Genomic DNA, 27,529 nt, shown 5'->3' on the forward strand with positions numbered 1-27,529 from the left:
GTCCATCTCTACAAATCAACCCCTATTAAATATCAACAAACCATAACCAAACATTGAGTTTGGCAACAACAACAACAAAAACAATAAAATTCAAGTTCTAAGAAATAAAAGGTCTTTTTGGTATCATTTTTCATTTTATTTTTGCCTTACTTAAAAAAAAAATCATTACTGAAAACCATTTTGATCAAAAATAAAAAATGAAGAGAATTCAAAATCTCTCCTTCCATGTTCATAAAGCATACAAGTAAGTATAACATAGATATTACACTGAAAAACTTTCAGCTAAAGGGATAAAATGAAGAGAATTCTGGAGAATAAAACCTAATGGGTCAGAAAATCATCATTGTCCAAGCTTAAACAGATCAATGAACATGGAAGCTCATTCTTGTTACAATTTGTAATCCTTACAAGCACCAAAAACACCTCTTTTCCCCTCATATATAAACAAATTCTCCCTTGGTGTTCAAAGGATATACAAGTATAACACAAATATAAAACTGAAAAATTGGGGTTAAAGCAATGAAAATAGAGAGAATTTGGGGCAAAAGAAGTAGAAAACCTAACTGGTCAAGACGTACAATACGATGCCGACATAGATGAGAAGCCCAACAGGAACTAAGATAACAAGAGGCAGAATAGCTCCATAACTATTTACACTCCCACAAGACAGAGTCCCAACCTTGATCTGAGCCACATTCACAAAAGAAAGCATCAAGAACAGACACCCAAACACAGACCCAACAACAGAAAATGATGCATATGAAACATAAAAATAGAGGTAAAGAAGAAAACGATGCATATGAAACATAAAAATAGAGGTAAAGAAGAAAACAATGCATATGAAACAACATGGTAGTTATGAAAAATAGAGGTAAAGAAGAAAATGAGGCATATGAAACAACATGGTAGTTATGAAAAACAAAGATAAAGAAGAAAACGATGCATATGAAACAAGAGAGAGAGAGAGAGAGAGAGAGAGAGAGAGACTTACCTTTTACAATATTATTGGTGATTGTTTAGGCAATGCAGAACGATGTCCATGAAGGAACGAAGATGTGCGCAGGGTTAACTCAGATTAGAGGTGGTAGGATTTAGAAAACCTAATTTCGTAGAGAGAGAGAGATCGAAGAAGGCATGAAATGATGCATAGGAAACCAGAGAGAGAGAGAGAGAGAGATTGTAGTCACGGTGGGTGGCAAGCAAAGAGACAACTTTTAGCTTTTGGGTTGATACTTGAGAGTCTTGAGAGTTGAGAGTTGAGACTTAAAGACCAAGATTTCAATTTTCAACAGGACTTTTGGCTTTCTTAATTCCTTTTTTTATTTATTTATGTGTTTTTACTTTTTGTTTTGTTTTAATATGTTTTCTAATAGATATATAATTACATTTATCATAGTCAAATAGTAATATATATAAAACAATCATATTATCTAACTTACTGGCTACTAAGTTATAAATATATATAAAAAACAATATCCAAGAAGGCAACTTAATCGGATAGATGGCTACGGATATTTTATTTCGGATATTTTAATACAGTTGGATAATAATCGGTCGGAAATAGGGATTACCATATTCGTATTCGATTAGTTTTTGGACGGATTTGGATAGTTTTTAGATAGTGAATTTTTTAATACGAATCCTCATAAATAGATACGAACACGAATTGAATACGGATTATTAACTATCCATTTACATCCCTATGGAATACTTCCAATCTTTGAGAAAAATAATGTTTGACTCTAACAACTATTATGTTATTTATATAAAGGCTTGAGTCAATTGAATTCATAAGGACTTAACCTTACACAAAAATGTCATCTTAAGAAAGGGCTAAGATAATCTTATGAGAATTATTTTGTGCTTAATTGGTAGAGTTTCAAGCTTGTAAGAAGTCTTATTGTTGTATGAGTTTATGTAGCTCGGTTGTACTTTGTGTATGCACTTGTAGATGTGTTCGGCAACTAGAGAAGGAAATTCTTGATTTGTATGATCCGAGTGGAAATCTTTGGTCTGTGTGACCTGGAGGAAATCCTTGATCTGTATGATTCAGGTAAAAAAATCTTTGGTTTGTGTGACATAGGTAAGGAAATCCTTGAACAAGAGAGTGTTCTAGGTGCTCAATTCGAGGGTCTGTGACTGAGATGTGTAAGACTTGATTCCTGCCATTTAAAAAGGGATCATCCTCGATAGTGGAAATTCTTGGTCTATGTGACCTAGGTAATTGAGTAGGATTGGTGAATCTGAACCACTCTAAATTGCTTGTATATCTCATTGTCTTTATCTCTTCTTCTTATATTTGTAATTGCAATGTCATTATAATTATTTGTTACATTTTGTAAGAAAGCGTTGTCACCCACAATTCACCCCTCTTTTGGGAGTTGCCATTTGATCCTACTTTCCTTTTAACACTATCCTAAATTTCATCATTTTCTTCCTTGTCCTTGATTACAACCTACAAAAGATTCTCATTTGTATTGCTACTATTGCCTTTGACATTGCCGTCAAGTTCAGCCTTGCAAGAGAAATTTTGCCTAGCCCACTTAGTGGTGAACTAAAAAAAGTTGAGTGGGCGCAATTATGGGGAAACCAATTAGGAGCTACAGAATTACCAAGTACTTGGGAATTTTAAAATACCAAGAGAGAAGGAGAGGTGGAACCGTGGACCTATGTTTTTATGGGAGAATCAGAAAAACAAATTCAGGATAAGGCTAAGGGTAAGAACTAATAACAAAGGGAGTGATACTAATGGCCCACATTATTATATTTTATTCATTTATCTATTCTTTTCTTACAAACCATATCCAGGACAAGAGGCAATTGCATGGTCGTGGTGGTGCACTCGTAGAGAGTCTCCACGAACGTTGGACTTTTGTTCTTTCTAAAACTAGAATGTGACTCGTGGCTGGTTCTCACCGATTCGTGGGAGGCAAGCCTCTGTTCGTAATTCCTCTCTCTCTCTCTCTCTCTCTCTCTCTCTCTCTCTCTTCCAATGATAAGACAGGAATGGAGGATAATATCCGTATCGATCTTCTCAATTCTCTTTCCACGCGGCCTTTTATTTTTCACACGTGCTTTCTCATGTCGTCCACCGTGCCTCCACCCGTCTCCCATAAACCAATGAGTACTTTTCACTCCTTCCTCTCCGCCGGAAGGAAAACTCTAACAAATACTAACATCGTCATGACAAATATCTGTCCAGTGGTTCTTTTGATAGATTGAAGCACAGGGGAGCGATGGAAGGTCCGAGCAATGGTGGATTGTTGTATCATGAAGTTCAGGAGTCGAAGCTATGCGCCGTACATTGTGTCAACACGGTGTTGCAAGGTCCTTTCTTCTCCGAGTTCGATTTGGCAGCTCTCGCTTCCGATCTCGATCGTAAGGAGCGACAGATGATGCTTGAAGGTGGTGTCGTGTCTGACGATTTCCTTCGCTTTGATTCAGAGGAGTCCCATAATGTTTCCATGGATGGCGACTTCAGCATCCAGGTTTGCTTTTCCTTGCAATCCAATATGTCTTATTTATTTGGAATTTTAGGGTTGTTGGTATTTCATTTTTTGGGCTGCCCCAATTTTAGAGATTGGGTAAGGAATGTTTGTCGAAAATTTCTCTTCCGACTTGATTTAGGGTTATAAAAAGTTGATTCCCATGAATTAAATTGTGGATTATTAGTGCACTTGAAATTCTTTCACAAGGAATTGTGCTGTGTAGCGGGATATCCGACTTGGGTTTGGGGAGGCTGAATTTGCTTATCCTCCAAAAGACACAAAGGAATTTTGTCTTTTTTATGTCAGCCAGATGAGGATATGTTGGTTCTTGTTTCTAATGTACATGTTCAAACTAAATTTATTTGCTTTGGAGGATTTCATTTTTATTTTTTTTTTGAAAAAAACTTTCTGGCACTCTTGCTATTCATTATTTAAACAGTCAGACTAACTGAAATTAACGTTTCCAAAACTATAAAGATGATGCTAACTATAAAATATAAATGAAGTTCTAACGTTTGTTGATACCTTTAAGGGGATACTTTTGAAGCCATTGACATTGCATGAACCTGAGTTTCAACCTAGGAATGATAGTGAAGTAGGGATAGTGTGCCTAGTCTAGTTATACGAGGCTATTCTTTCAGGAGGAAACTTGAAATTCATAATGTAGCAACTCAACTCAACTAAACCTCACTCATCCTTATCCCAACTAAATGGGGCCAGCTACATGGATCCTTTCTCTTCAATCAACTCTATTCAAAGCCGTACTTGTTATTTGTCCTAAGACCTTAGCTATGTATGTATTCCTTACCACTTGCCCTAGAGCCATTTTAAACTTACTCCTAGCTAGTTTAGCTCCTTCAATCTGTCCATACTAGAGCATTCACAGGCCTCTGCTGCTCATATCCATGCCCCTCAAACAATATTCTCGCAACTTATTATGTATGAGAGATAATATTCTTTATTTTATTTTTGTCTAGTTTTACCACTTATCCATCTCAACATCCTTATTTCAACTACACTAAGTTGGTTTATATGTTGTTTCTCTATTACCCAACATTCAGCTCCATTAATTTTTGTTGGTCGTATAACTGTCCTGTAAAATTTTTCCTTTGTTTAGTTATCCTACTAAACCCAAAGCCCAATTTGGGCCCAGTTCCCAGTTGAGGCTCTCAAACAAGTTCGGCACAGTCCAAGGAAGTGTTCATGCATCATCCTTGTTGCATTCTCTATGTCTTCCCATTAGTCTCCTAAGTAAATAAATAGCTTTTGATTAGTCTTCTAAGTAAATAAATAGCTTCCGTGGTTGATCTTGTTGATCTATGGCTGTCACTGAGAGGGGAAATCAGTGAATCAATTTTTTTTTCCTTTCCTGCCCACTCAACTGATACTGTCACAGTACTACTGGCCCTAAATACTGAAAAAAACACAGAGTCACATGCACACTCACACCGCAACCATTATGTGGCCAGGCATTCCAAGCAGTGCATGCCCATTCTGCAAACAAACACTTCTATCTCCATAAATTGATGCAGGAGAATCTTGGACCTGGTCGACCCAACTGGTGCACTACCTTGGACCGACCCAAACCCAGTTGCACGGAGATGAACCGGATCCAAATATGGTTTTATTTGGGTTTTATTCTGGTAGATATTTAGGATTTTATTATTTATTTTGTTGGGATAATTATGTAAGTAGATTTTTTAATTTGGGAAGGATTCATAGGATGAGTTTTAGTAAGTTTTAAATTGTCTTTTTTTTGCTAAGAGTCCTAGAATAGTTGTTTCCTTGTTTAAGTCTTATTTTCTTATTTATATGCTTGTAACCAACATATTGAGCAGAGAATAGATTGAATTGAGTTTGTGGTTGTGTGCGTGTGCACTCTTCTCTTCCCCCCCCCCCCCCTCTTCTTCTTCTTCTCACAGTTTCTTCTCTTCCCCCCCTGCAATTCTGATTTCTTCCTAGCTTATTTTTCTTCTTCTTTTCTGGTCCCCCATTATCTGGTATTAGAGCCCAAACCTGGGTGAATCTCTCCCCCTTCTCTCTCTCTCTAATTCTTCATCCTCTCAGTCTCTCTCCCCTGCTATTCTTCTCAGTGATCTTTCTCCCCATTCTGTTCTTTTTCCTTCATTTCCTTTCACTGTGGTTGTGATCGAACAACACCAGCAGTAACCCCTTTCCCTTTCCCTATTCTCTATTCCCATCATAGTTGTTAAGGCGCCTAGGCGAATCAAGGCGGTCGAGGGGGGGGGGTTAAAAGCAAGGCGACACCAACAAGGCGACCAAGGCGACACCAGAAATCAAGGCGAGAACAAGGCGCCTGGACGTCAAGGCGTCGCCTAGGTGATGCCTTGACAACTATGATTCCCATCACTGTTCTGCCAATATCAGCAATGAAATATATATATATATATTTCTGTCCCCTTCCCACAGCAACCCTCTCTCCCGTCTCCGGCTGAAACCCTACCCCTTTCCCTGTACTTCGACTCCACTGAAACCCAAACAGCAACCCCCTGCGATTCCCACTCAAAAAGAAAGACAACTTTGTTGACCAAACAGAGAAGTTGGGGGAAAAAAATTCCACTTCCATAGCCCCCCTTCCCTTCCGCCACCCCAAACCCCCCTTCGTTTCCACAGAAACCCTCGCCCTCGTATTCCACCAGAGAACCAAAAAGAAAAAAAAACCGAGATAGAAGAAGAGAAGCGAGAAGCAAAAAAATCATACCTGGACTCATAATCGAAGTCAAAATCCTTGTTGGCCTTGTGTCTCGACGGCAAAGTAGACTTCCATTCAAAGTGGAACTCCAGCTGCATCGTCTTCCTCATTTTCCGCCATTCTCTCGCACCACTCCTTTGGTTCAAGTAACAGTCCAAATCCCAAACGGTAATGTAACACCCTCTCACTCTTTTGTTTCTATTGACTTAATACCCCTTCCCCCCTTTGTTTTTATTATCTTCCTATTCTAACCCCCAATCCCACCTTTTAGACGTGTCTTATTTAGGTTATTTAATTTTCTTCTACTTAATACCACACTTCTTTTCTTCTCTTTAAATCCACTACCCAAATGAGTCCTGAACAGTGGGCCTAAATACTTCAACAAAATGACGAAGCCATAAGAGCCCTTCAAGCAAACCATGAATGGTTGAAGGCTGAGTTAAAGCTCCAACAACATGACGAAGTCATAAGAGTCCTTCAAGCAAACCATGAATGGTTGAAGGCTGAGTTAAAGCTCCATGATCAGATTTTGACCTAGGCAGTTGAAGATCATGATGAAATCAACGGTTCGATCGAAGAATTGAAATTCCATGATCAGATTTCAATCCAGGCAATGCCGTTGGCCGATGAACATTAAGAAATTGTGATGGTTGACCGCGTAATTGATCCATTTGATTATGTGCTTTCCCATGGTTGCTTCAATCAAGAATGTTGGCTCGTGGATTTTATACAAGTTGGACGTGGAGTGACAGTTGACGTTGATCGCATGATTTTGATTCTATCATTCTACAAAACCGTCCATGAGTTTTTCTGAACTCCGGGAGAATTGATGCAGGAGAATCTTGGACCTGGTCGACCCAACTGGTGCACTACCTTGGACCGACCCAAACCCAGTTGTACGGAGATGAGCCGGATCCAAATATGGTTTTATTTGGATTTTATTCTGGTAGATATTTAGGATTTTATTATTTATTTTATTGGGATAATTATGTAAGGAGATCTTTTAATTTGGGTAGGGTTCATAAGATGAGTTTTAGTAAGTTTTAAATTGTCTTTTATTGTTAAGAGTCCTAGAATAGTTGTTTCCTTGTTTAAGTCTTTTATTTTCTTATGAGTAAATTACTCCCCCCTCCCCTCGATTATGGCCGAATGCCAAACACTACCCCTGGGTATTGTAATAACTCTCCCCTCCCTTGGATTCAAAAGATTCTTTCAACCGTACCCATTCCGCTAAAAATCTCTGTTAAGTGATAGTAAAAGACTATATTACCCTCTGAGAATAATACCCTCATCTCTAACCTCATCTTCCCCAAATCGTTTCCCCAAAACCTGCAGGTTTTTTCAAACCCAAAATGGAATACTTCCAAAATTACAGAAAAAAGAAGAGATAAAGTGAACAAATTCTGATGGAATCAGTTACCTTTTAGAGCCCTTGTGTCATGAGGGTATTTCCATGTTCTTTGATGGATTCAAAGAAGAATCATCCCACTCAACTTCAAGTATTTGTGCACCATAAGCGGCTTCAAACGAATCAAACCCCATTGTTGAAATCGTCCACAATAGCTGAAAACCCAAGAAGTTTTTCATCAGATAGAGGCAAAGTGTCTAGAGTGTAAAGGAAAAACTCTTGTAATGGAAGCAGAGACATTAACCAAAAAATGAAACCACATTCATAAACACAGGGTACTAACCCAGTCTGGCTGTTGAAAACATGAAGAAGAGCACCCAAACCCAGCAGTCCACTAGACAGATGGGTTCTGAGATAATCTCAATTAGACTCAAAATCCCATCTGTCCGATTGCACAGCAGCAACTCAGGTCCCTGCGGAGATGAAGGAACCAGAGGGTGACATGACAAAAAAGATGTAATTTTTTGAGATTCAAAATGAGAGAATCGTGGTTTTTACGTCTATCAACAGAGGAATCCCAAGTCAAAACATGCAAGAGGTTGACTGAATCCAAATTTCTCTTCACCAAATTGGGTTTGAAACCCTAAGAAGCGAAGAAATTACTAAAAATAGGAGGATTGAGCAGTGATTGCGGTTCTGAGAAGGGCTTATAGCACATTCATCTCTTCCTCCAACATAGATTGTAGTTCTGTGAAGGGTTCAATGAGGATATGGGAGAAATCCTGAATCGCAGATCCCAAAACCTCTGAGTTTCCCAATCTCTTATGCTGTCACTGTTTCGTTCTCTTTCTTCTTCAAACGAAGAAGAAACCTGCCGTCCAAAACCTTTCTTGCTTTTGAAAACCAGAGAAACCGATCTCAAACCCCTTTGTATCTATCTCTCTTTCTTTCTCTCCCTCCCTCTCTCTTTGTTTTTTGGAAGAAAACTGAACGAAGAAGAAGATGGAAGAAGAAGCGAGAAATGGGGAAGAAGATGGTGCTGTGACTGCTGTCCCTGGCTCAGGGTTAATATTGGAATATCACATACATAAGGGTATTTTGGGGTTTAACTGAATATATTAAGGGTGATGTCATCACTTTACAGCGTTTTTTAACGAAATGGGTACGGTTGATAGAATCTTTTGAATTTAGGGGATGGGAGAGTTATTACTCAATACCCAGGGGTGGTGTTTGGCATTCGGGCATAATCGAGGGGAGGGGGGAGTAATGTACTCTTTTCTTATTTATGTGCTTGTAACCAACGTATTGAGCAGAGAATAGATTGAATTGAGTTTGTGGCTCTGTGTGTGTGCACTCCTCTTCCCCCCCCCCTCCCTGCAATTCTGATTTCTTCCTAGCTTTTTTTTCTTCCTTTCCGGTCCCCCATTGCAAATGCAAACAGAAAGCACAACCACAACACAGGTATTTTTACGAGGTTCAACAAGATGCCTACATCCCCGGAGTAGTGCCACTAAGGCTTCGTAGCTACTCAATACATTACTGTTTCAGCTGCACTCACTGATGCAGAAGCCAAGCTGTTTGGCAAGAAATACACTAAGGGAACTCATGGGAGTAGGACTGGTTCACTTCTCCAATTGGTGGACCAATCCAATGGGCCATTGAGCCATCCAACTTTGTGTTGGGCCAGCCCAATAGGGCTGGGATTTGTTGGGTCTCCCAAACCCAGAATCGTGGGGACAATTTTGTCATTCTTCTAAAGTTAATAAGCTGCACTGATGGAGACACCTTAAAGGGTGGGGATCACAAGCAATAAAGTTCGGCTGCAACACTTAAATCATCCAAGTGGGTCCCACAAGGAGATGTGAAGACTTTAGAAGATTCAATTAGTAGTTAGTAGTTTCTATTTTATGTCATTCCTAGTTGGTAATTCCTTAGTTTCTATTTTAAGTAAAGTTTCTATTTTTCATTGTAACTTGAGAAGCAAATATTGCTTCCTATATAATGTAAAGGCTTTAAGGAGCCTCCCCATGATTTCAATAGTTGAATGAAGATTGTTTTTAGCAAAATATGATTCCTTTCTCAAGTTTTGATTGTGACTGGAAGGGCTGAAGGAGTCTGGCTGTGAGAGCCTAAGCCACCTATCCCCCAACCTTCTATTTTCTATCCTCTCTATCTTCTCTGTCTCTCGATCGATCTCGTAGTGCTGCTCTGCTATTGTGACTGCCCAACCATTGAGAAGATTACTCGAGTGCTACTGCTGCTGCTCCAGTGCTCTGTTGCTTCTGCTGTTCTTCAGTAAGGAGGATCGACCCACCTTGTTGCTGGCCTGTTGCTGCCCCAGCTTCCAGCCCAATCGAACCACCATATCTTGAAGGCCTGCACTCTGTTTCCAGCTGGGTTTTGAGGATTGAATAACACCCACAAGGCGCCTACTCGATCCCAATTTGAGCCCATTCTGTGGGCTGGTTTGCTCTACAGCCCCTACTTTTTAATTCCATCAACTCAGATCTCTCCAACCCTTCATCAGATCTGACTCAAAGTTGCAGCAAAGCTTCATCTCCAAAGGACCTCCTCTTGATCCAAACTTGAGCCCCAACTGGTGGCTAGTTTGGCCTGCAGAGAATTAGTTTCTATTTTGGGAGTTGCTGTCATATCTTCAAGCTCAACCATCAGAATCAATTGAAACTTTCAGCAGTGTTTCTACCCTATACAAGCATCATTAGATCCAAATCTGGGAGAATTCCTTTGGCTGGTTTGGTTGATTTCTCAAACTTTCTAATTCTGCCTCTTGTTTCTATTTTGGATTTGTGGGTTTTCCTGGGACTACAATAACCTAATTTAGTCTTACATTACCTACAGCTGGGAGTCAATACACCCAATTTTTATCCAGCATACAACTAGGAGGGCACAACTATGCCAAGTTCAGGTAGCTATAACTACTAGTGTCCAATGCCCACTGAACACCCCTAAATAAAGGATAAATGGGCTTATAAATTTGCCATGCAATGAACACTATCTAGCATAGGTACCCAACATACAACCCTACTGCTAGCATAAATACATGGATACAAAAATGAATCTGAACAGATAAAAATGTATAGAAAAGCTTACAACACTGCTATTGTCACTGTTCCTAGTATCCTGAGAGTAATCTGGTATCCTCCATTGCTCACTGGAATCTTCAACTCCCCCTCCGCCTGGAGAACTTGAAACTTCAAGTCCAAAGTGTTAATGGGACCTTTCAATGCTCACCTACCTTTCCTTCCTTACTTGCATTCATCATATTAACATCCATGCACAACCATTAGACTCAAACTTCATTAATGGAGCAATGAATCTTCAAAAGATGTTTGGTGGATGGCCATTAATGCAAGGAGAACATTCTTCTTCAATTTTCTTATCTCTGATTTGTTACCACCAAGCTCTACCACGCGGAATGGGGAAGATAGATCATTGAATCAGCTCAATCTGAGCTGTATTGAGTGTGTTATGGGGTTTTAAAGTTGGGCCACTAAAAGCTCTTAACATGGAATCTTCTGGGCTGAATTCGTAGGCCTGCGATGTATGGAAACTCTGCTGGTCGAACAGCTTACGTGCAACTTGGGACTTAGCCATGGGAGGAGAGCAAAGCATGTGCTGCGCGGGCTGGCATGCCATGTGCGCTGGCCTGCACGGGGTGTGCGGGCGAGGCTGCATGCATGCAAGAGCCATGCAGCTGCAGTCATTGATCTAAGGCAAACCAGTCAGGCTATCGGGAGTTTGATTCCTAACAAGGGCTAACAACTCAAGCAATCTGCCTTTCTCTGTGTTGAAGAAGCACGGGAAGCAGACGCACCAATGGTAGCATCAGTGCCAGCATAAACAGTAGCAGTGGGTAGCAATAATTCCTAATGAGAGATTTGAGGCGTAGCTTTAGCTTTCGCTTGAGACTGAGTGCCCCCCTTATTCAATCTCCGTACAAGCAGCAGGACTGGACAAAAAAGGTGTTGAAGGCGAAGTATGCTGCTTAGTTTCGTAGCTCCATTTGCCAGGCATTCCCTTGGAATGATTCCCAATTGTCGGTATCATTGAAAACTTGTGATTCCGGTCAAGTCAACTACTTTTTTCAGCAGCTAGGGAATCACCGGGTGAGAAGTAGGACAAAGATCTCTTTCACTTGACACTGACTCTCTCTTTTGATTTGGATCGGATTCAGTCCCAGACCTTGGTACGCTGAGGTTAAGCTTTTCTAGGGTTTCCTCCTGAAGCGGCGCGGCTCCCAATCCTGACTTCTAAGCTCCAAGCCTATCTCCCACTTGCCATTGTGCTTTTGGTTCCACCTCCGCACAGGCTCCTGCTGGCCAGCCTGGCCTGCGGGCATAGCTGCCCTGCCTGTGAGATGGCTGGGCTGGCCCACCAGGTCATGTGGCAGTGTGCCATGGCAGAAAATACAACAAAACCATTTCTCCACCATGCCAACACATGAGTGGACCCCACTTGACTTCAAAAAAGTGTGTACCACTGCACTTTGACATTTTATCGAACACTTTGGGCCTTTTTTAGTGACCATACAAGAGTGGCATAACTTCCTCATCCAGTGTCAGATTGACACAATTCCAGTTGCATTTGGAAGATGACTCAGAGCTCTACAACTTTCCAGTTCATCCCATCTTCCAAATCTGCCATCTTGCCAGCTCAAATTTGCTTCAAAGTTACCCCTGCTTGTATGGACCATGTATACATGTCCCTTGAGTATCATAGGCCACACCACACCTCTGTAGGCTGCTGCCACCAAGATAACTGCCATAAAACATATTCCACTGCCTCTGAATCCCTGTCATTCTGTTCATTGCCCTATCCCACTGTCAGTTGTACACTGTCACCAGCATTCTAGACACCTCACATACTGTCTACCAATATGGTTGCCAACAATGACAACACATGCATAACAGATCTTCCTGGCATAAAACCAAATTGGTTATCTAAAATATTATTTTCTTGTCTCAGGTGGTTTCAATTGCTCTCACCCATGTATGGTTAATGAGTTTTATTCTTCTATACTTTTACAGCTTTGAATATCACCTTTTCTTATAAATCGGTACCAGAATGCTTCTTCTCCACTCATATGGCTTTTTCTTGTGCTCGTGATCTTATTAAACAGCTTAAATAGCCAAAATATTCATCTAATTCCTAAGCCTCTTCCACACCTCTGTTGGAATCCCATCTGGACCTATTGCTTTACCTATTTTCATCTTCTTTAAAGCTTCCTTTATATCACACTATAATTTTTCTTTTGTGGTTTCTTGATGGTTATTACAACCTTCTAAAACACTATTACTTGAATTTTTTTTTCATGTAGTAAGCTGTAGAAATAGTTTTTTCCATCTCTCTTTAATCTCCTCATCAGTTATTAATACATTATCATGCTCCCTTGTAACGTATCTAATATGGTTGAAATCTCTACTCTTCTTTTCCCTCATTTTAGCTAAGTTTATACATATCGTTCCCCCTCATCTGTGCGTAAAGTTTGTTATAGATATCTGTTAGCAGAACAATTGAATGAATTGCTTGAGTGATCAAATCGATTAGGCAAGCTCTTTATTTATAATAAAGAGAAAATTACAAAGGGGACAGAAATACCCCTACACTGGCCGACTCTATAAGAGTAGCAGGCTATACCAAATAACATAACAATTAAACCCCTAAAAGGACCTATTAAAATAGGCTACTTTACCCAATAGGGGTAATTTAGTCCGAGTTTTATTAGTTTTATCTCTTTTTCTGTATTTTTCCCCCTCAGCCGATCTCTATTTGGAATTCCTAGTGGGAATAGGAATTCCTAATAGGAATAGGCAAGGGTGGCATTCCTACTTTTATTGTGACTTGTTTTAATTCTGTTATTATAAATAAAGGGACTGGGTGATCGATTTTGATCATTCAAGCATTCAAATTCAAGGCTGTTTTACATGGTATCAGAGCCACCTCTGATCTGAAGAGCAGCCCCCTCGATTTTTTTGGTTTTTCTTTCTCTCTCTCTCTCTCGGCTTCTGGTTTCCTTCTTCTCCACCACTCTCGGACTCTCTATCTCATTCAGGGCATCAACTTTGAGGTGATCCCTTGAAGATTTAGCTGCTGCCCTCAATGACACCTCACTGAAGATCATTCAAACTTGGGTGTGATCAGAATCTGCCGCAGGTCTCCTTCAAACCCTGGAGATCGAGCTGCTGCCTTTTTCAAGCTGGATTTCTGTATTATTTTTGGAGATTGATCCCTGCCCTTATTGATCTACACCTTACTTACTTTCAGATTGCAACTTTGAATCCAAACTATATCAGATTCAAACCTGCGATTGCTTTGCATTCAGCTATTCTTAAATTTTTTAAAATTTAGGGGTTCTTATTCCATCATCAGAAGTTACTGATTTTTTGAGGGCTTATTCCTCACCACCGGCAGGGAATTCGATCCTAGTTTGAGCTATTTTTTACGTCTAAATTTGTGGGAATTTAAAAACCCGTGTCTTCTACACTTACATGATGTCTGACATCACTTCAGCTGACTCTGATGGATCTTCTCGACCAGAGTATCTTCCTTTTGCTTCTCCCTCCAAACTAGATGGGACAAATTATCTAATGTGGTCAAGATCCACTTACCTTACGATTGCTGGCCGTGGCTACACAGGACACCTTACAGGCGCTACTCCATCCCTATTGAAGAAGGAGCTGCTCAGACTAAATGGTTATCTACTGACTCCATGGTTATGTCATATCTTATTCAGTCTATGCATCCTTCAATTGCACCGGGCTATCTTCTCCTAGACACTGCTGCCCAGATATGGAAGGCTGCCAAAGACACCTATTCGCAGGTAGGGAATGATGCTCAGGTATATGAATTAAGAAAAAAAATCCATGACACCAAGTAGAATGATTTATCCATCCCTCAATGCTATGCTGAACTCCGCAAGTGCTGGCAAGAAATTGATCATTACTCTGATTATCAGCCCACTAATGCCACTGACATTGCTGCCTACAAAAAGCATGTCCATAAAATTAGGGTTTATGATTTTTTAGCTGGCCTTAATGTGGAATACGATCCAATTAGGGTTCAGATTCTAGGCAAGGATCCTTTCCTTACACTGGAACAGTCCTATGCTTTGTTTAATAGTGAAGATTGCCGAAGAACTGCTATGTTTAACACTACACTTCCTGATCGATCAGCCTTGCACACTGGGGCTAGTTCTACTCCTTCGGTTGCTGACACTTCTAAATCTGAGAAAACAACAATTAAATGTGAGCATTGTGGCAAATTATGGCACACTAAGGCCACCCGTTGGAAGATACATGGCAAACCAGCCGACTTTGATGCTAAACGTGCTGCTCGAAAATCGAAAAACAAAGCTAATCATACTGAGGCTGTCACTCCTACTCCTCCTATTGACACTGGACTGTCCAAGGATGAACTTCAGGCTTTCCGTCGTATGTTACAGGCATAGTACTAAAACTCTCAAAATTTCGGTTGAGATATCGAATATTTCGAGTATCTCGACCTGTCCGAAACGAAACGCAAGTCCGAAATGAAAAAATGCAATATTTCGGAAATTTCGGTCATCTCGTTTCGGAAATCTCGGTAATTTCGGTCATCTCGTTTCGAAAATTTCGGAAATCTCGGACATTTTTGGCATTTTACACCCACAGAAAAATACCATATTTCGACGAAATTTCGGTATCTCGGAAATTTCAGTCAGACCGAAACACCGAAACGAAACGAGATTTAGTACCATGGTTACAGGCTTTTGTTGCTTATACTACATCAACACCTGCCAGTTCTTCCACTCCTTCAGGTTCACATTTAGCCCACTCAGGTATTTCTTTTGTTGGTCATTGTGCATCGGTAGTCTCCTCTCCCTGGATCATAGACTCCGGTGCCACTGATCATATGACTGAATCCTCCAGCCTCTTTACTCGTTACTCTCCTATATCTGGTAAAGATAAAGTATGGGTGGCTGATGGATCGCTCTCTTCTATCTCTGGAAAGGGCTCTATTAGTTACACTCCTTCCCTACCTTTATCCTCTGTTTTACATATTTCTAAATTTACCACTAATCTTCTTTCCATCAGTAGTCTTACCCGTGATTTAAATTGCAAATTAACTTTTTTTCCTTCTCACTGTGTGTTTCAGGATCTGGCAACGGGGGCGACGATTGGATGTGGTAAGATGCATGGTGGATTGTACCTGCTTGATAATGGGAGTCCTACTTCACCACCATCTCCTATACATCAAAGCTCGTTAGTTTCTTCTGAACTTCAGCAATGGCATAACAGACTAGGTCACCCCCCTTTAGGAACATTATCCCTTTTATTTCCAGCATTAGCTAAAGAATGTCATAGAAACGAATTTTTTTGTGAAGCCTGTGTTTTGGCTAAACAACATCGTTCTACTTATTCCATTTCTAATAAAAGAAGTACTCCTTTTAATCTTATTCATTCGGATGTTTGGGGTCCTAGCCAGAAACCATCTCTCAAAGGCCATCGTTGGTTTGTTTCTTTTATTGATTGTTATTCTAGGAGTACATGGGTTTATTTAATGCACAACAAATGTGAAGTTTTTTCTTGTTTTCAAAATTTTCATAAGATGATTCAAACCCAATACAATGCCACTCTCAAGATATTGAGGAGTGGCAATGGTAAAGAATACATGGATGGTTGGTTCCAACACTACCTTGCTGCCCATGGTATACTCCATCAAACCAGTTATGTCGATACCTTAGCTCAAAGTGGTATGGCTGAAAGGAAAAATCGCCACCTCCTTGAGGTAACTGGGGCTATTATGTTTGCCCATTCTTTCCCTTCCCAATATTGGGGAGATGCTGTCCTGATTGCTGCCTATCTCATCAATAGGCTCCCTACCCGAGTCCTTGACTCTGACACCCCTGCTTCTTTACTGCAGGGTTCTTCCTCCTTTGTCGTCCCACTTAAAGTTTTTGGTTGTGTCTGTTATGTTCGGGATACCCGCTCTCCTGGCAAGCTCGAACCCCGTGGGGTCTGTTGTATTTTCTTGGGATATTCTCCAGCCCAAAAGGGATATAAGTGTTACCATCCTCCTACACGTCGTACCTTCACCAGTATGGATGTTGTCTTTCATGAAACTCTCTCCAATTATCAATCCACACCTCTTCAGGGGGAGACTTTCAGTGAAGGTGTGTGGTTGACCTTTTGGTACAGACCCAGACTCAGACCCGGGTCCAACCACCTATTGATCCCACCCCTCAACCGACTATTGCTTCCGTCCCTCTTCCCTCTGCTGGTGCCCAACAGGATTTTCCCCAGGGGGAGAACTTAGACGATGCTGAAAATCCTATTGGTGACAATTCCCTTCAGGGGGAGATGACTCCAGTCCAACAAACCATTAGGGAATTTCAGAAGAAAATTAACGACTCTAATCTCAAAACCTATCACAGGGGACATTCCAAATACAAGCAGCTCCCATCCACTGCAGCACCAGCATCACCACAGTTGTCGGCCCTGGAACCAGATCAATCTCCAGGTAACAAATCTTCTCCTTCTCCTGATTTACCTATTGCTCATCGTAAAGGTATTCGGGCTTGTACCCAGCTTCCTATTTCTCATGTAGTCTCTTATGACTCCCTTTCTCCATCCTTTCGTACATTTGTCTCTTCTCTTTCTTCTGTTAGTATTCCCCAAAATTGGCAGGAAGCTTTTACAGATGGAAAGTGGAAAGCAGCAATGATGGAAGAAATGCAAGCCTTAAAAAAGAATGATACATGGGAGCTTGTGGTTCTTCCTCCAGGAAAGAAACCAGTTGGATGTAAGTGGGTGTTTGTGGTGAAACAGAAGGTACATGGCACTGTGGATCGATACAAAGCACGTTTGGTTGCAAAGGGATTTACTCAGACTTATGGGATCGATTATCAGGCGACTTTTGCACCAGTTGCAAAGCTAAACACCGTTAGAGTGTTACTTTCTTGTGCAGTGAATCTGGGCTGGGAATTACAACAATTAGATGTGAAGAATGGCTTCCTCCATGGAGAACTATACGAGGAAGTATATATGGACATTCTGCCAAGTTTCTCTAGTGATAAAACCAGCGGGAAAGTTTGTAAATTGAAGCGTGCTTTATATGGGTTGAAACAGTCCCCCCGTGCTTGGTTTGGACGATTTCACAAGGCAATGGTCTATGCGGGTTATAAGCAGAGCAATGCTGATCATACCCTGTTTATCAAGAAGAATGGTCAAAAGGTAACCATCCTCATAGTTTATGTCGATGATATTGTGGTGACCGGGAATGACAATCATGAGATCACCCAGTTGAAGACTTACCTTGGGCAAGAATTTGAAATAAAGGATCTGGGAAACCTAAAGTACTTTCTAGGGATAGAAGTTGCTCGGTCTTCTAAATGCATATTTTTTTCTCAAAGGAAGTACATCCTAGATTTATTGACCGAGACTGGGATGCTAGGGTGTCATCCTTCTGATACACCTATGGATGCTACTACCAGACTTAAAGAAAAGGAGGGAACAACAGTCGACAAAGGTCGCTATAAAAGATTGGTTGGTAAGCTCATTTATTTGTCTCATACAAGACCTGACATAGCAGTATCTGTAAGTATGGTCAGTCAGTTCATGCATGATCCACATTCCTCTCACATGGATACTGTTATCCGGATCCTTTGGTATTTAAAGTCAGCACTGGGAAAATGAATTCTTTTGTCTCCGAATGGCCATCTTCGTGTTGAAGCATATACTGATGCAGATTGGCTGGTTGCTCTGATAGAAAGTCCATTTCTGGCTATTGCTCATTTGTTCGTGGCAACCTTGTTACATGGCGTAGTAAAAAACAGAACGTAGTGGCAAGGTCTAGTGCTGAAGCTGAGTTTCGTGCTATGGCATAAGGTATTTGTGAGATGTTATGGCTCAAAGGTTTATTACAAGATATTGGTACTCCTGTTCATCTTCCCATGATGTTATATTGTGACAACAAGGCTGCTATTAGCATTGCTCACAACCCTGTTCAGCACGATCGTACCAAGCATGTGGAGGTTGACAGGCATTTTATTAAAGAGAAGTTGGAAGGAGGGCTGGTGTGTGTTCCTTTTGTGCAATCTGCTGACCAGCTCGCTGATGTGTTTACTAAAGGCTTAAGTGGGAAGGTTTTTCATCCTATTCTTGTCAAGTTGGGCATGGTTGATATTCATGCTCCAACTTGAGGGGTAGTGTTAAAATAGGCTACTTTACCCGATAGGGGTAAGTTAGTCCTAGTTTTATTAGTTTTATCTCTTTTTCTGTAATTTTCCCCCTTAGCCGATCTCTATTTGAAATTCCTAGTGGGAATAGGAATTCCTAATAGGAATAGGCAAGGGTGGCATTCCTTCTTTTATTGTGACTTGTTTTAATTCTGTTATTATAAATAAAGGGTCTGGGTGATCGATTTTGATCATTCAAGCATTCAAATTCAAGGCTGTTTATAGGACCAGAATACCCCCACGGTATTCTGGTGTATATATTCCAACACTCCCCCTCAAGCTGGAGTATACATATATCAAAAGGAAGCTCCAGCTTGAACTAATAAGAAAAAAATAAATGCTAACACTCCAACAGTCTAACACTCCCCCTCAAGTTGGCGCATATAGAGCACTAATGCCCAACTTGAACAAAATAGGAAGAAACAAAGTTGCAGTAGAGTCCAGCTTGACAAACTGGCGGATGGATGAAGCTCCCAAATAATCTTTGACATAATAAATCTTCAAGAACTGGAGATAATTGATCTTCAGAACCTGGACAGTCTTGATCAACAAACCGGGACAGGAATGTTTTGCAAAGCCTGGGAAGGGTCGATCGTCAAGATAGAGAGAACCATTAACCTCAATAAAGGCAGAACACAATCTTCCAAAAAAAGCAGCTTTCAACGATCTTCAATAGCTGTCTAGTGATGAATCTCGGATCGTCATAGTGACGTAAAATCTTGAAGATAAATAACTAGGGCAGCAATAGGACAACAAGCAGCGGAAAGACTGAATCAACCCAACTGTAAATCCTCAAATAGGGGAGTCGAATAAGATCCCTAACATATCTTCAGTACTCTTCAATACTTCAATCTCCCCCTTACGGCAAATTTAACCCAATAACTAAAGGTACCCAATGGCAATGATGGAAAAAGCTGATCTTTAATGTTTTGCACAAATGTTCCTGCAAGTTTCTGCATTTTTTGCAATATCTGCAATGGAATTGGACACAGTCTCCCCCTCATGTGTAATAGTACACGTGGACAAATGACGAAGACGATGTAATGGATAATGGCAAAATTTTAATTTTCCAGAATTTTCCAAAGGTGCTATGGGTAATTAAAAAAGGAAGGAATGGCAAATTATAATTTATTAGAAATTTCTAAAGTTGTTATGGGTAAATACCAAAGGTATGGGATATGAAGGGAATTAGAATTATTGAAAGGGAACGGAGTTGGAAAAAGGATGGCATGGCTGTAATTTGGTTGAAATCCATTTTTAAATACAATCCAAGTCAAATGGCAAACTGGTAATAAACCAGAATTTTCAAGGGTCAATTAGGTAGTCAAATAGGGGAATGACAGAATTGCAAATAACACAAAGTTGAAAAAGGGATGGCATTTTGGTAAATAACCAGAATTTTTCAAGGGGCCCTTGGTAAATAAGAAAGTAATGGGTCATGTAGGGAATTAGATTTATAGATGGGGGACATACTTGGAAGGAACAAACTCTTAATGGCAAGATGTAAATAATCATGAGAAGGATGGGTAATAATTAAAGGTAGGGTATTAAATATCTAATAAGTTAAAAGGAAAAGGAAAAGGAAACGTGAGGAAGAAGAAGCCCATACAGCAAGTAAATAACGCCTTCATCCTCGAACCCAAAACAGGGGCGGTAATCAAGGGACCAACGAAACCTTTGATAGATGCTGTCCACGGCTGCTGGAATGAATCTCCAATAAGAACAACCAATCTCCAGTGCAAAAAGAGACTTGATCTTCAAGGGAATAGAGACTCCAAAAAATGCAGGTGAAGAGGGGCAGCAGCTACCGCAGGAAAAAGAACTTCAAACCATTAATTGATGAAGTCGTGGGTCTCTCTTGATGGTAGAAACTCCTCCAAAAAATTACAGCAGCATCAAGCAGCCCTAACCCAAAAATCGATGTGTCAGGGTTTTGTAAAACCCTGAAAAGAGAGATCGATTGGGGTTAGGGGTCTTCAGAAGGCTGGAGAAGGTAGATAGATGCTGGGAATGGTTGCAGAGGAAGCTCCAACAATGGAAGATCAGTCTACAATAGGTAGAGAGGTCTGATCTTCAAAGAACCTGGAGAACTTCAAATCGCAGAGATGGTTCCAGTAGACATCGATGTGAAATTGGTATGAAAAAAAAGGTAGGTTGGAGGGCAGCAACTAGATCATTGGATCACCTCATTAGTCTGCCGTCTTACAAGGATGAGAACCAAAAAAGAAGGAGAAGCCGAGAGAGGAAAAAAAAGGAGGGAGAAGAGAGACAATGGTGGGGGTGTTCTATAACCCTAGATCTAATTAGGAGGCTCTGATACCATGTTAGCAGAACAATTGAATGAATTGCTTGAGTGATCAAATTGATCAGGCAAACTCTTTATTTATAGTAAAGAGAAAATTACAAAGGGGACAGAAATACCCCTACACTAGTCGACTCTATAAAAGAAGCAGGCTATACCTAATAACATAACAAATAAACCCCTAAAAGGACCAGAATACCCCCACTGTATTCTGGTGTACATATTCCAACAATATCCTCATATTCTTAGTCTATGTTTTCCCTTCTAACTTCTTAGATTCGTTTCTAGCACAATCCAATAATTTTTTGGGGGTGCAAGTGTCATACCCTAGTTTTAGAAGGGAAGAGAGGTTATCACTGGGGCATTACTAATGTTGGATTCCTCCATACTAGTAAAACTTTGTTGTTTATTAAGAGAAAAAAAGGAACTAATTAATTTCACTGGGGCATTACTAATGTTGGATTCCTCCATACTAGTAAAACTTTGTTGTTTATTAAGAGAAAAAAAGGAACTAATTAATTTATCAGTGAAATGGTTCAGTGTGTCTCTATGGTGTCAAGTTATCAACCACCAGACTGGAATCTCCGTTAAATTTGTACTTGTGCTCATTTACATTTATGCCTAAAAGATTCTTACTTGGGGCAGGCAACCTTCGTATCTCCTTCACTTGTCGATTTAAATCATATTCATTGTTTGCAACATACCACACAGGCTTAAGAACGACCAAACACTTCATAAGGGAAAATACCGGCCACTCAACTATGTGAGCAAACCGGTTCATAGGTTACCTAACGAAAGTTGTGACCTCAAGTGACCTTATTTCTTACTAGAAGCATGTAATTTGGTGGTGCTACTTTTGTTGACATTGGAATACCCATTTTGAAGGTAGTCAGGTAGGAAAGCACCCAGCTTTATTTCTTACTAAAGCTGGTCAAAGGATGCTTGTAACCTGCTGAAAACAATCCCCAAGACCCAAGGTAGATCCGACGGTTGCATGTATGATAACAGTATAGGACAGACAATAGAAACTAGAGGAAATCTAAAATAAGCAGGTGAGAGAAAATCCTGTAACTTAAAATCAAGGCCGATTGGCCTCAAATCCTGGTTGAGTGGAGCTTCTGTATGGGAGAACAAACCATCAAAATTTGAGCCAAATCAGATGGTTGAATCTGCTGTTATAGCAGGCCTTTTACTGAAATCAGAAAACCAGGAAATAGGGTATCACAGGCTATCTTAACAGGAAGGAAATCAGTGTCAGAGTTGGGATTAGTCTTGGGGATACGGCAGTAATATAACCCAGAATTTCTAGATAAGAAACAACCCAAATTTCATAATCAAACTCAGCAGAATAACTAAACGGTTCACATAGGAGATGATGCAGAGCTGAAGCACTACATCCGCAAGAAGAAGAAGAACAACAAGAAGCTGCTGCCAAGGTAGAAGTATTAGTAGTAGTTCTATACTTTGTTTTTTTTTAAGAGTTTTTTGTTTTTAAATTGAACCGGCCCAATCTGGTTGAACCAGTGGTTCAATTTAAGTGACTTAAGTCATCCCCTTTTTATTCTATGTAATTTTCTGTTTTTTAGGTCCACTCCACACACCCATGATTTAGAGAGGGATGTGGATTAGTTTAAGTCGGCTAGGGGTGATTTAGACTCCTAGGCTGAATAGGTGTGAGACACTAAGCCACTATTTAAATCAAGGGAAATTATCAGCGCCACCCCCTGAGTTATCCCGTTATTTTAATGCAACCCCACTAAATACCAAAATATCAAATCTGGCCCAAAAACTAACGGGGTTAACTGTGTGTAATGCAAATGACTAAACTACCGTCTACACTAAAACATTAAAAACCCAGCCGTACCTTCCTTTGACCGTTGCTTACTAGCACCTGCGAGAGAGAGGGTGATGCAGCTCCAAGTAGGAAGAAGAAGAAGAAGAAGCCCTGAACTTAGGGCTTGATTAGGGAGCCATAGATTAGGATTATTTTTTTTCCATACTTAGTTTATTTTCCTGTTTTTAGATTGAACCGGTTTAGAATTGGTTGCACCCAATTGGTTCAATTGGCCTAATTTAAGTGAAGTGTTCCTATTGGTTAATAGGTCCTTATATCCTATTTGCTAGTATGGAATCTTCTTTTAAATTAGTTGTTTTAAGTTAGATTCTTTTCTTTTAAGTTAGTAGGGGTAGTTGTGTCTTTTTCTTTTAAAAGTTTTAAGTTGTTTTTATTTAGTCCCACCCTTCCACGATTTATGTGGTAAGAGGTTAAGTTGTAGTGAGATTTGTTAGGCCTTCTATTATAAATAAAGTAAATCGTGGAGGGCTCCCCCACATTGAATTTGAATAAAAAAAGATTGTTTCTGCTGCTGGCCGATTGCTGCTACTGCTGTTCCTGCTCCTTTGTGAGTGTATCCTTGTGGATTTCAAGGTGGATAGGGTGGGTGGATTCCTACGACTCCTTACATCGAGACGATCGGGAGGTTCCTTCAATTGTCAAGCTGTTGCCGGTGGATTCTAGTGGTGAGTTTGAAGTTTAATTCTGTTTTTTCATTCCTTCTCCTTCCCCATTCAAGCCCTTTATTTTTAATTTGAATTCCCATAAACCCTAGTCAAACCAGCAGCCTTATTTAGATCCTGTTGTTTGGCCTCTAATAGGATCCTTCTCCTATTTAGAGCTACATTATCTTGGTATCAGAGCCATGGCTGAACATGGCAATCCGGTGCTGCCCCAACCACTCGATCCTTTGGCAGCAATGTTAGAGATGTTTCAGAAATTTACTGCTGACCAGAAGACTTTGGTTGAAGATTTTAGAGCTGAACAAAGAGCTATTGCTGAAAGGCTGCAAGTAATTGAGCATAGACAACTTGCACTTAATGGGGACAACAATGTACCCATAGAAGAAGACAGGTACCAACTCCATTCAGTGGTACAGAGGCTGCCTGACAGAGATGGGAGCCCCAGAGATGACTACAGGGGTTATAGAGATGGACACATAGGTCACAGGGACAGATTCAAAGCTGACCGAGATGACAGGGATGGTAGAGATTATTATAGAGATCGTCGGGACAGACCTAGAAATGCCTGTGAGCCTTCTCGGGAATACAGAGATCACCACCGAGGCTACAGAGACAGAGATAGAGGTCGGCAGCCCACTTTTGAGGAGTATATGAGGTCCTACTTCACTGGAGACCAGGGTACCAATCGGCGCTATACAGGGAACCAAAAGGTGAAGCTTGAGCTGAAAGAATTCGATGGTCACTCTGACCCCAGGTATTTTATTATTGGCTTGCTGCAATAGAAGATTATTTCGACTGGTATGACCTGTCTGAAGAGGGGAAAATGAAGTTAGTCCGTGCTAAACTTGTCAGACCAGCACGTGAGTGGTGGAGAACTGCTGAAAGAGAGATGGACGTTGATGGTACTACACCCCGCACTTGGGAAGACATGAAATATGACCTGAGTAAGCAATACTTACCAAGGCACTTCAGGTCATAGTTACAAGATCAATTCAACTCCCTCCGCCAAGGAACCATGACTGTGACTGAGTACATGAGGCAATTCGATGCTCTTTCTTCTCGCGCTGGCATTAGGGAGGAGGGCATCCAAATGCTTTCCCGGTTCAGGTTGGGTCTGTCAAGTGAGATCAACAGGACAATTGGGGTGGTTGACGTTGCAGACGTTCGAGATTGTTTTGAGAAGGCCTTGAAAGCAGAGGAGCTATTAGCTTCAAGTAAACAACCAGGTTCTACTTCCAAGCCGGCCTACATCAACACTAGCACCTCAAAACAAGGTTCTTCTATAGGCAGCACCTCTCGCCCTGCTGTTCCCCCACGTGTGGATGATAAGGGCAAAGCTCCTATGGGCCGAAATGATCCTTTCACTTGTTATTACTGTCAAGACAAGGGGCATATTGCTAAGGACTGCCTACACAAGAAGAAGTCTGTCAACGTGGCTGAAAAGGAAGGAGTTCAAGGTGAAGGGTGAAGACCAGGGCGGAATTCATTTCCATGCACTTCCTCCTGATGATGATTACGATGTGGCTGCTTATTTTGAAGACAAAGATAATGACCCTAGAGGTGTTCATGTGATCCTTCAAGAGGCCGCTGCCCAGCCAGAGTTCCAGCCTTCTTCATCCGTCAAAGAGCTGCTGTCTGCATATAAGCTTGAACCATCCGCTGAAAATGAACTCAAGAAACTTGATCCTGATTTGGAAGACCATTCTGTGATCTCCAGCCATTCATCGGGGATGAATGCTTTCAAGATGGGGAGAGTTGATGCAACTCCAAGTAGGAAGAAGAAGAAGCAGAAGCCCTGAACTTAGGACTTGATTAGGGAGCCATGGATTAGGATTATTATTTTTCCATATTTAGTTTATTTTCCTGTTTTTAGATTGAACTGGTTTAGAATTGGTTGCACCCAATTGGTTCAATTGGTCTAATTTAAGTGAAGTGTTCCTATTGGTTAATAGGTCCTTATATCCTATTGGCTAGTTTGGAATCTTCTTTTAAATTAGTTGTTTTAAGTTAGATTCTTATATTTTAAGTTAGTAGGGGTAGTTGTGTCTTTTTCTTTTAAAAGTTTTAAGTTGTTTTTATTTAGTCCCACCCTTCCACGATTTATGTGGTAAGAGGTTAAGTTGTAGTGAGATTTGGCTTAGGCCTTCTATTATAAATAAAGTAAATCGTGGAGGGCTCCCCCACATTGAATTTGAATAAAAAAAGACTGTTTCTGCTGCTGGCTGATTGCTGCTATTGCTGTTCCTGCTCCTTTGTGAGTGTATCCTTGTGGATTTCAAGGTGGATAGGGTGGGTGGATTCCTGCGACTCCTTGCATCGAGACGATCGGGAGGTCCCTTCAATTGTCAAGCTGCTGCCGGTGGATTCCAGTGGTGAGTTTGAAGTTTAATTCTGTTTTTTCATTCCTTCTCCTTCCCCATTCGAGCCCTTTATTTTTAATTTGAATTCCCATAAACCCTAGTTAGCCTTAATTCTGTCCAGACCTGTTCCCTCATCAGAATCCTCTTGTACTTTGACCACAACTCCTCCTCAACACCCCCTATACTCGATCCAAGCTGCTGCCCCTTCCCATCACTCGAAACCCTAGTTTTGGTAGTTTTCCTAATTTCTAAGACCCAAAACCCTAATCCTAAATCTGCAGAATTATAAAACCTAATCAAATCCTATTTTTTTTATATCAAAATAATCCCCTAGACCTGCTGATCATTACCATGTATCACATTCATCCCTAACCCTAGCCTAAACCCTAAATTTGCCGTAAACAGCCCCAAACTGCCTAGCCAAACCAGCAGCCTTATTTAGATCCTGTTGTTTGGCTTCTAATAGGATCCTTCTCCTATTTAGAGCTACATTAGAGGGGATTTCAAAAAAATAAAAATAATAATGGGGATTGCCTGAGACAGTTCGGCCAAGAGCGCCCCTAAGCTGGGGAATAAAGCACCCTCTTCTTTTTCTTCTTCTTCTATTCTTCTACCCCCCCTTCTTCTTCTCCTCTTCTTCATTTTCTTCCTTTTTTTTTGTTTTTGAAACCCACTACCTATCGTCTGTAACCTACAATCCAGCCCTTTCGTTTCTGAAACCCCAAAAGAAATCCCATTACCCTGGAACCCACTCACCGAAACCTACTTCCTCCCATTTTATCCCCATTACCCTGAAATCCATTCTCTATTAACCCATTACCACAAGCCTCCATCTCTTCTTCTCCATTTTCCACCGGACCCCTCTGACCTAAATCCTCATCTACCCCAACATGAAACCCATTTCCCCCACTTTCCATTTTCAGGTGTCTCTTGTGTGGAATGCGCTTTCTTTTCGCTGTATGGGGGCACACGTAGGGTGGGACGCTTTAAATGGGCTAAACCTAAGATCAGGGACAGGAGATCTGGAGTCTGAGGTGAGGTGCGCACAAGAGAATGCAGTGGCCTGAGAGGCATTCATCCTGCTGATATCGAGAATGGCCTTTGCTGTCCACTTTGGCTTCTTGAACTCTATTTATTTATTTCATTTTATTTATCTAGACTTATTTGATCTGTAATAAACCGCCATCCCCCTGTTGTTCGATCTGCTGGCCTGTGTTCGGGTTTCATCGTAAGCTTGCTGCTGAGCACGAGGCAACAGGAAGCGACGTTGCAGAGATGGGAAGGCTTCTTCGTTCGGCTGAGGAAGAAGAAGACTTGGTTCACTTGTTTTGAGGGGAAGGGCAAAATAGTCTTTTAAAAAAATCTAACCTGCTGACATACATCACTAATTAACAGTTAAAAGGCTAACCCCGTTAGTTTTTGGGCCAGATTTGATATTTTGGTACCTAGTGGGGTTGCATTAAAATAATGGGATAACTCAGGGGGTGGCGTTGATAATTTCCCTTGAATCAATAGAACCGTGGAGCTCCTCATTCTCCACTTTTGAAATTAAAATCTGCTTGTGC

The 27,529-nt window shown here is 40.8% G+C and overlaps 1 protein-coding gene across 1 annotated transcript in view; it reads left to right on the top strand.

Annotated features, from left to right (window-relative positions):
* The first annotated feature begins 3,148 nt into the window (after positions 1-3,148).
* The window catches only part of LOC122652617 (ataxin-3 homolog), a 29,800-nt gene continuing 5,419 nt past the window's right edge, over positions 3,149-27,529 (top strand). Inside the window, exon 1 of the mRNA XM_043846402.1 lies at positions 3,149-3,488. Within this exon, the coding sequence (XP_043702337.1) occupies positions 3,237-3,488 (252 nt within the window). The 5' untranslated portion in view covers positions 3,149-3,236. The remainder of the gene's footprint in view (positions 3,489-27,529) is intronic.

This window comes from Telopea speciosissima, chromosome 2 (genome assembly GCF_018873765.1).
Source record: "Telopea speciosissima isolate NSW1024214 ecotype Mountain lineage chromosome 2, Tspe_v1, whole genome shotgun sequence".
NCBI lineage: Eukaryota > Viridiplantae > Streptophyta > Magnoliopsida > Proteales > Proteaceae > Telopea > Telopea speciosissima.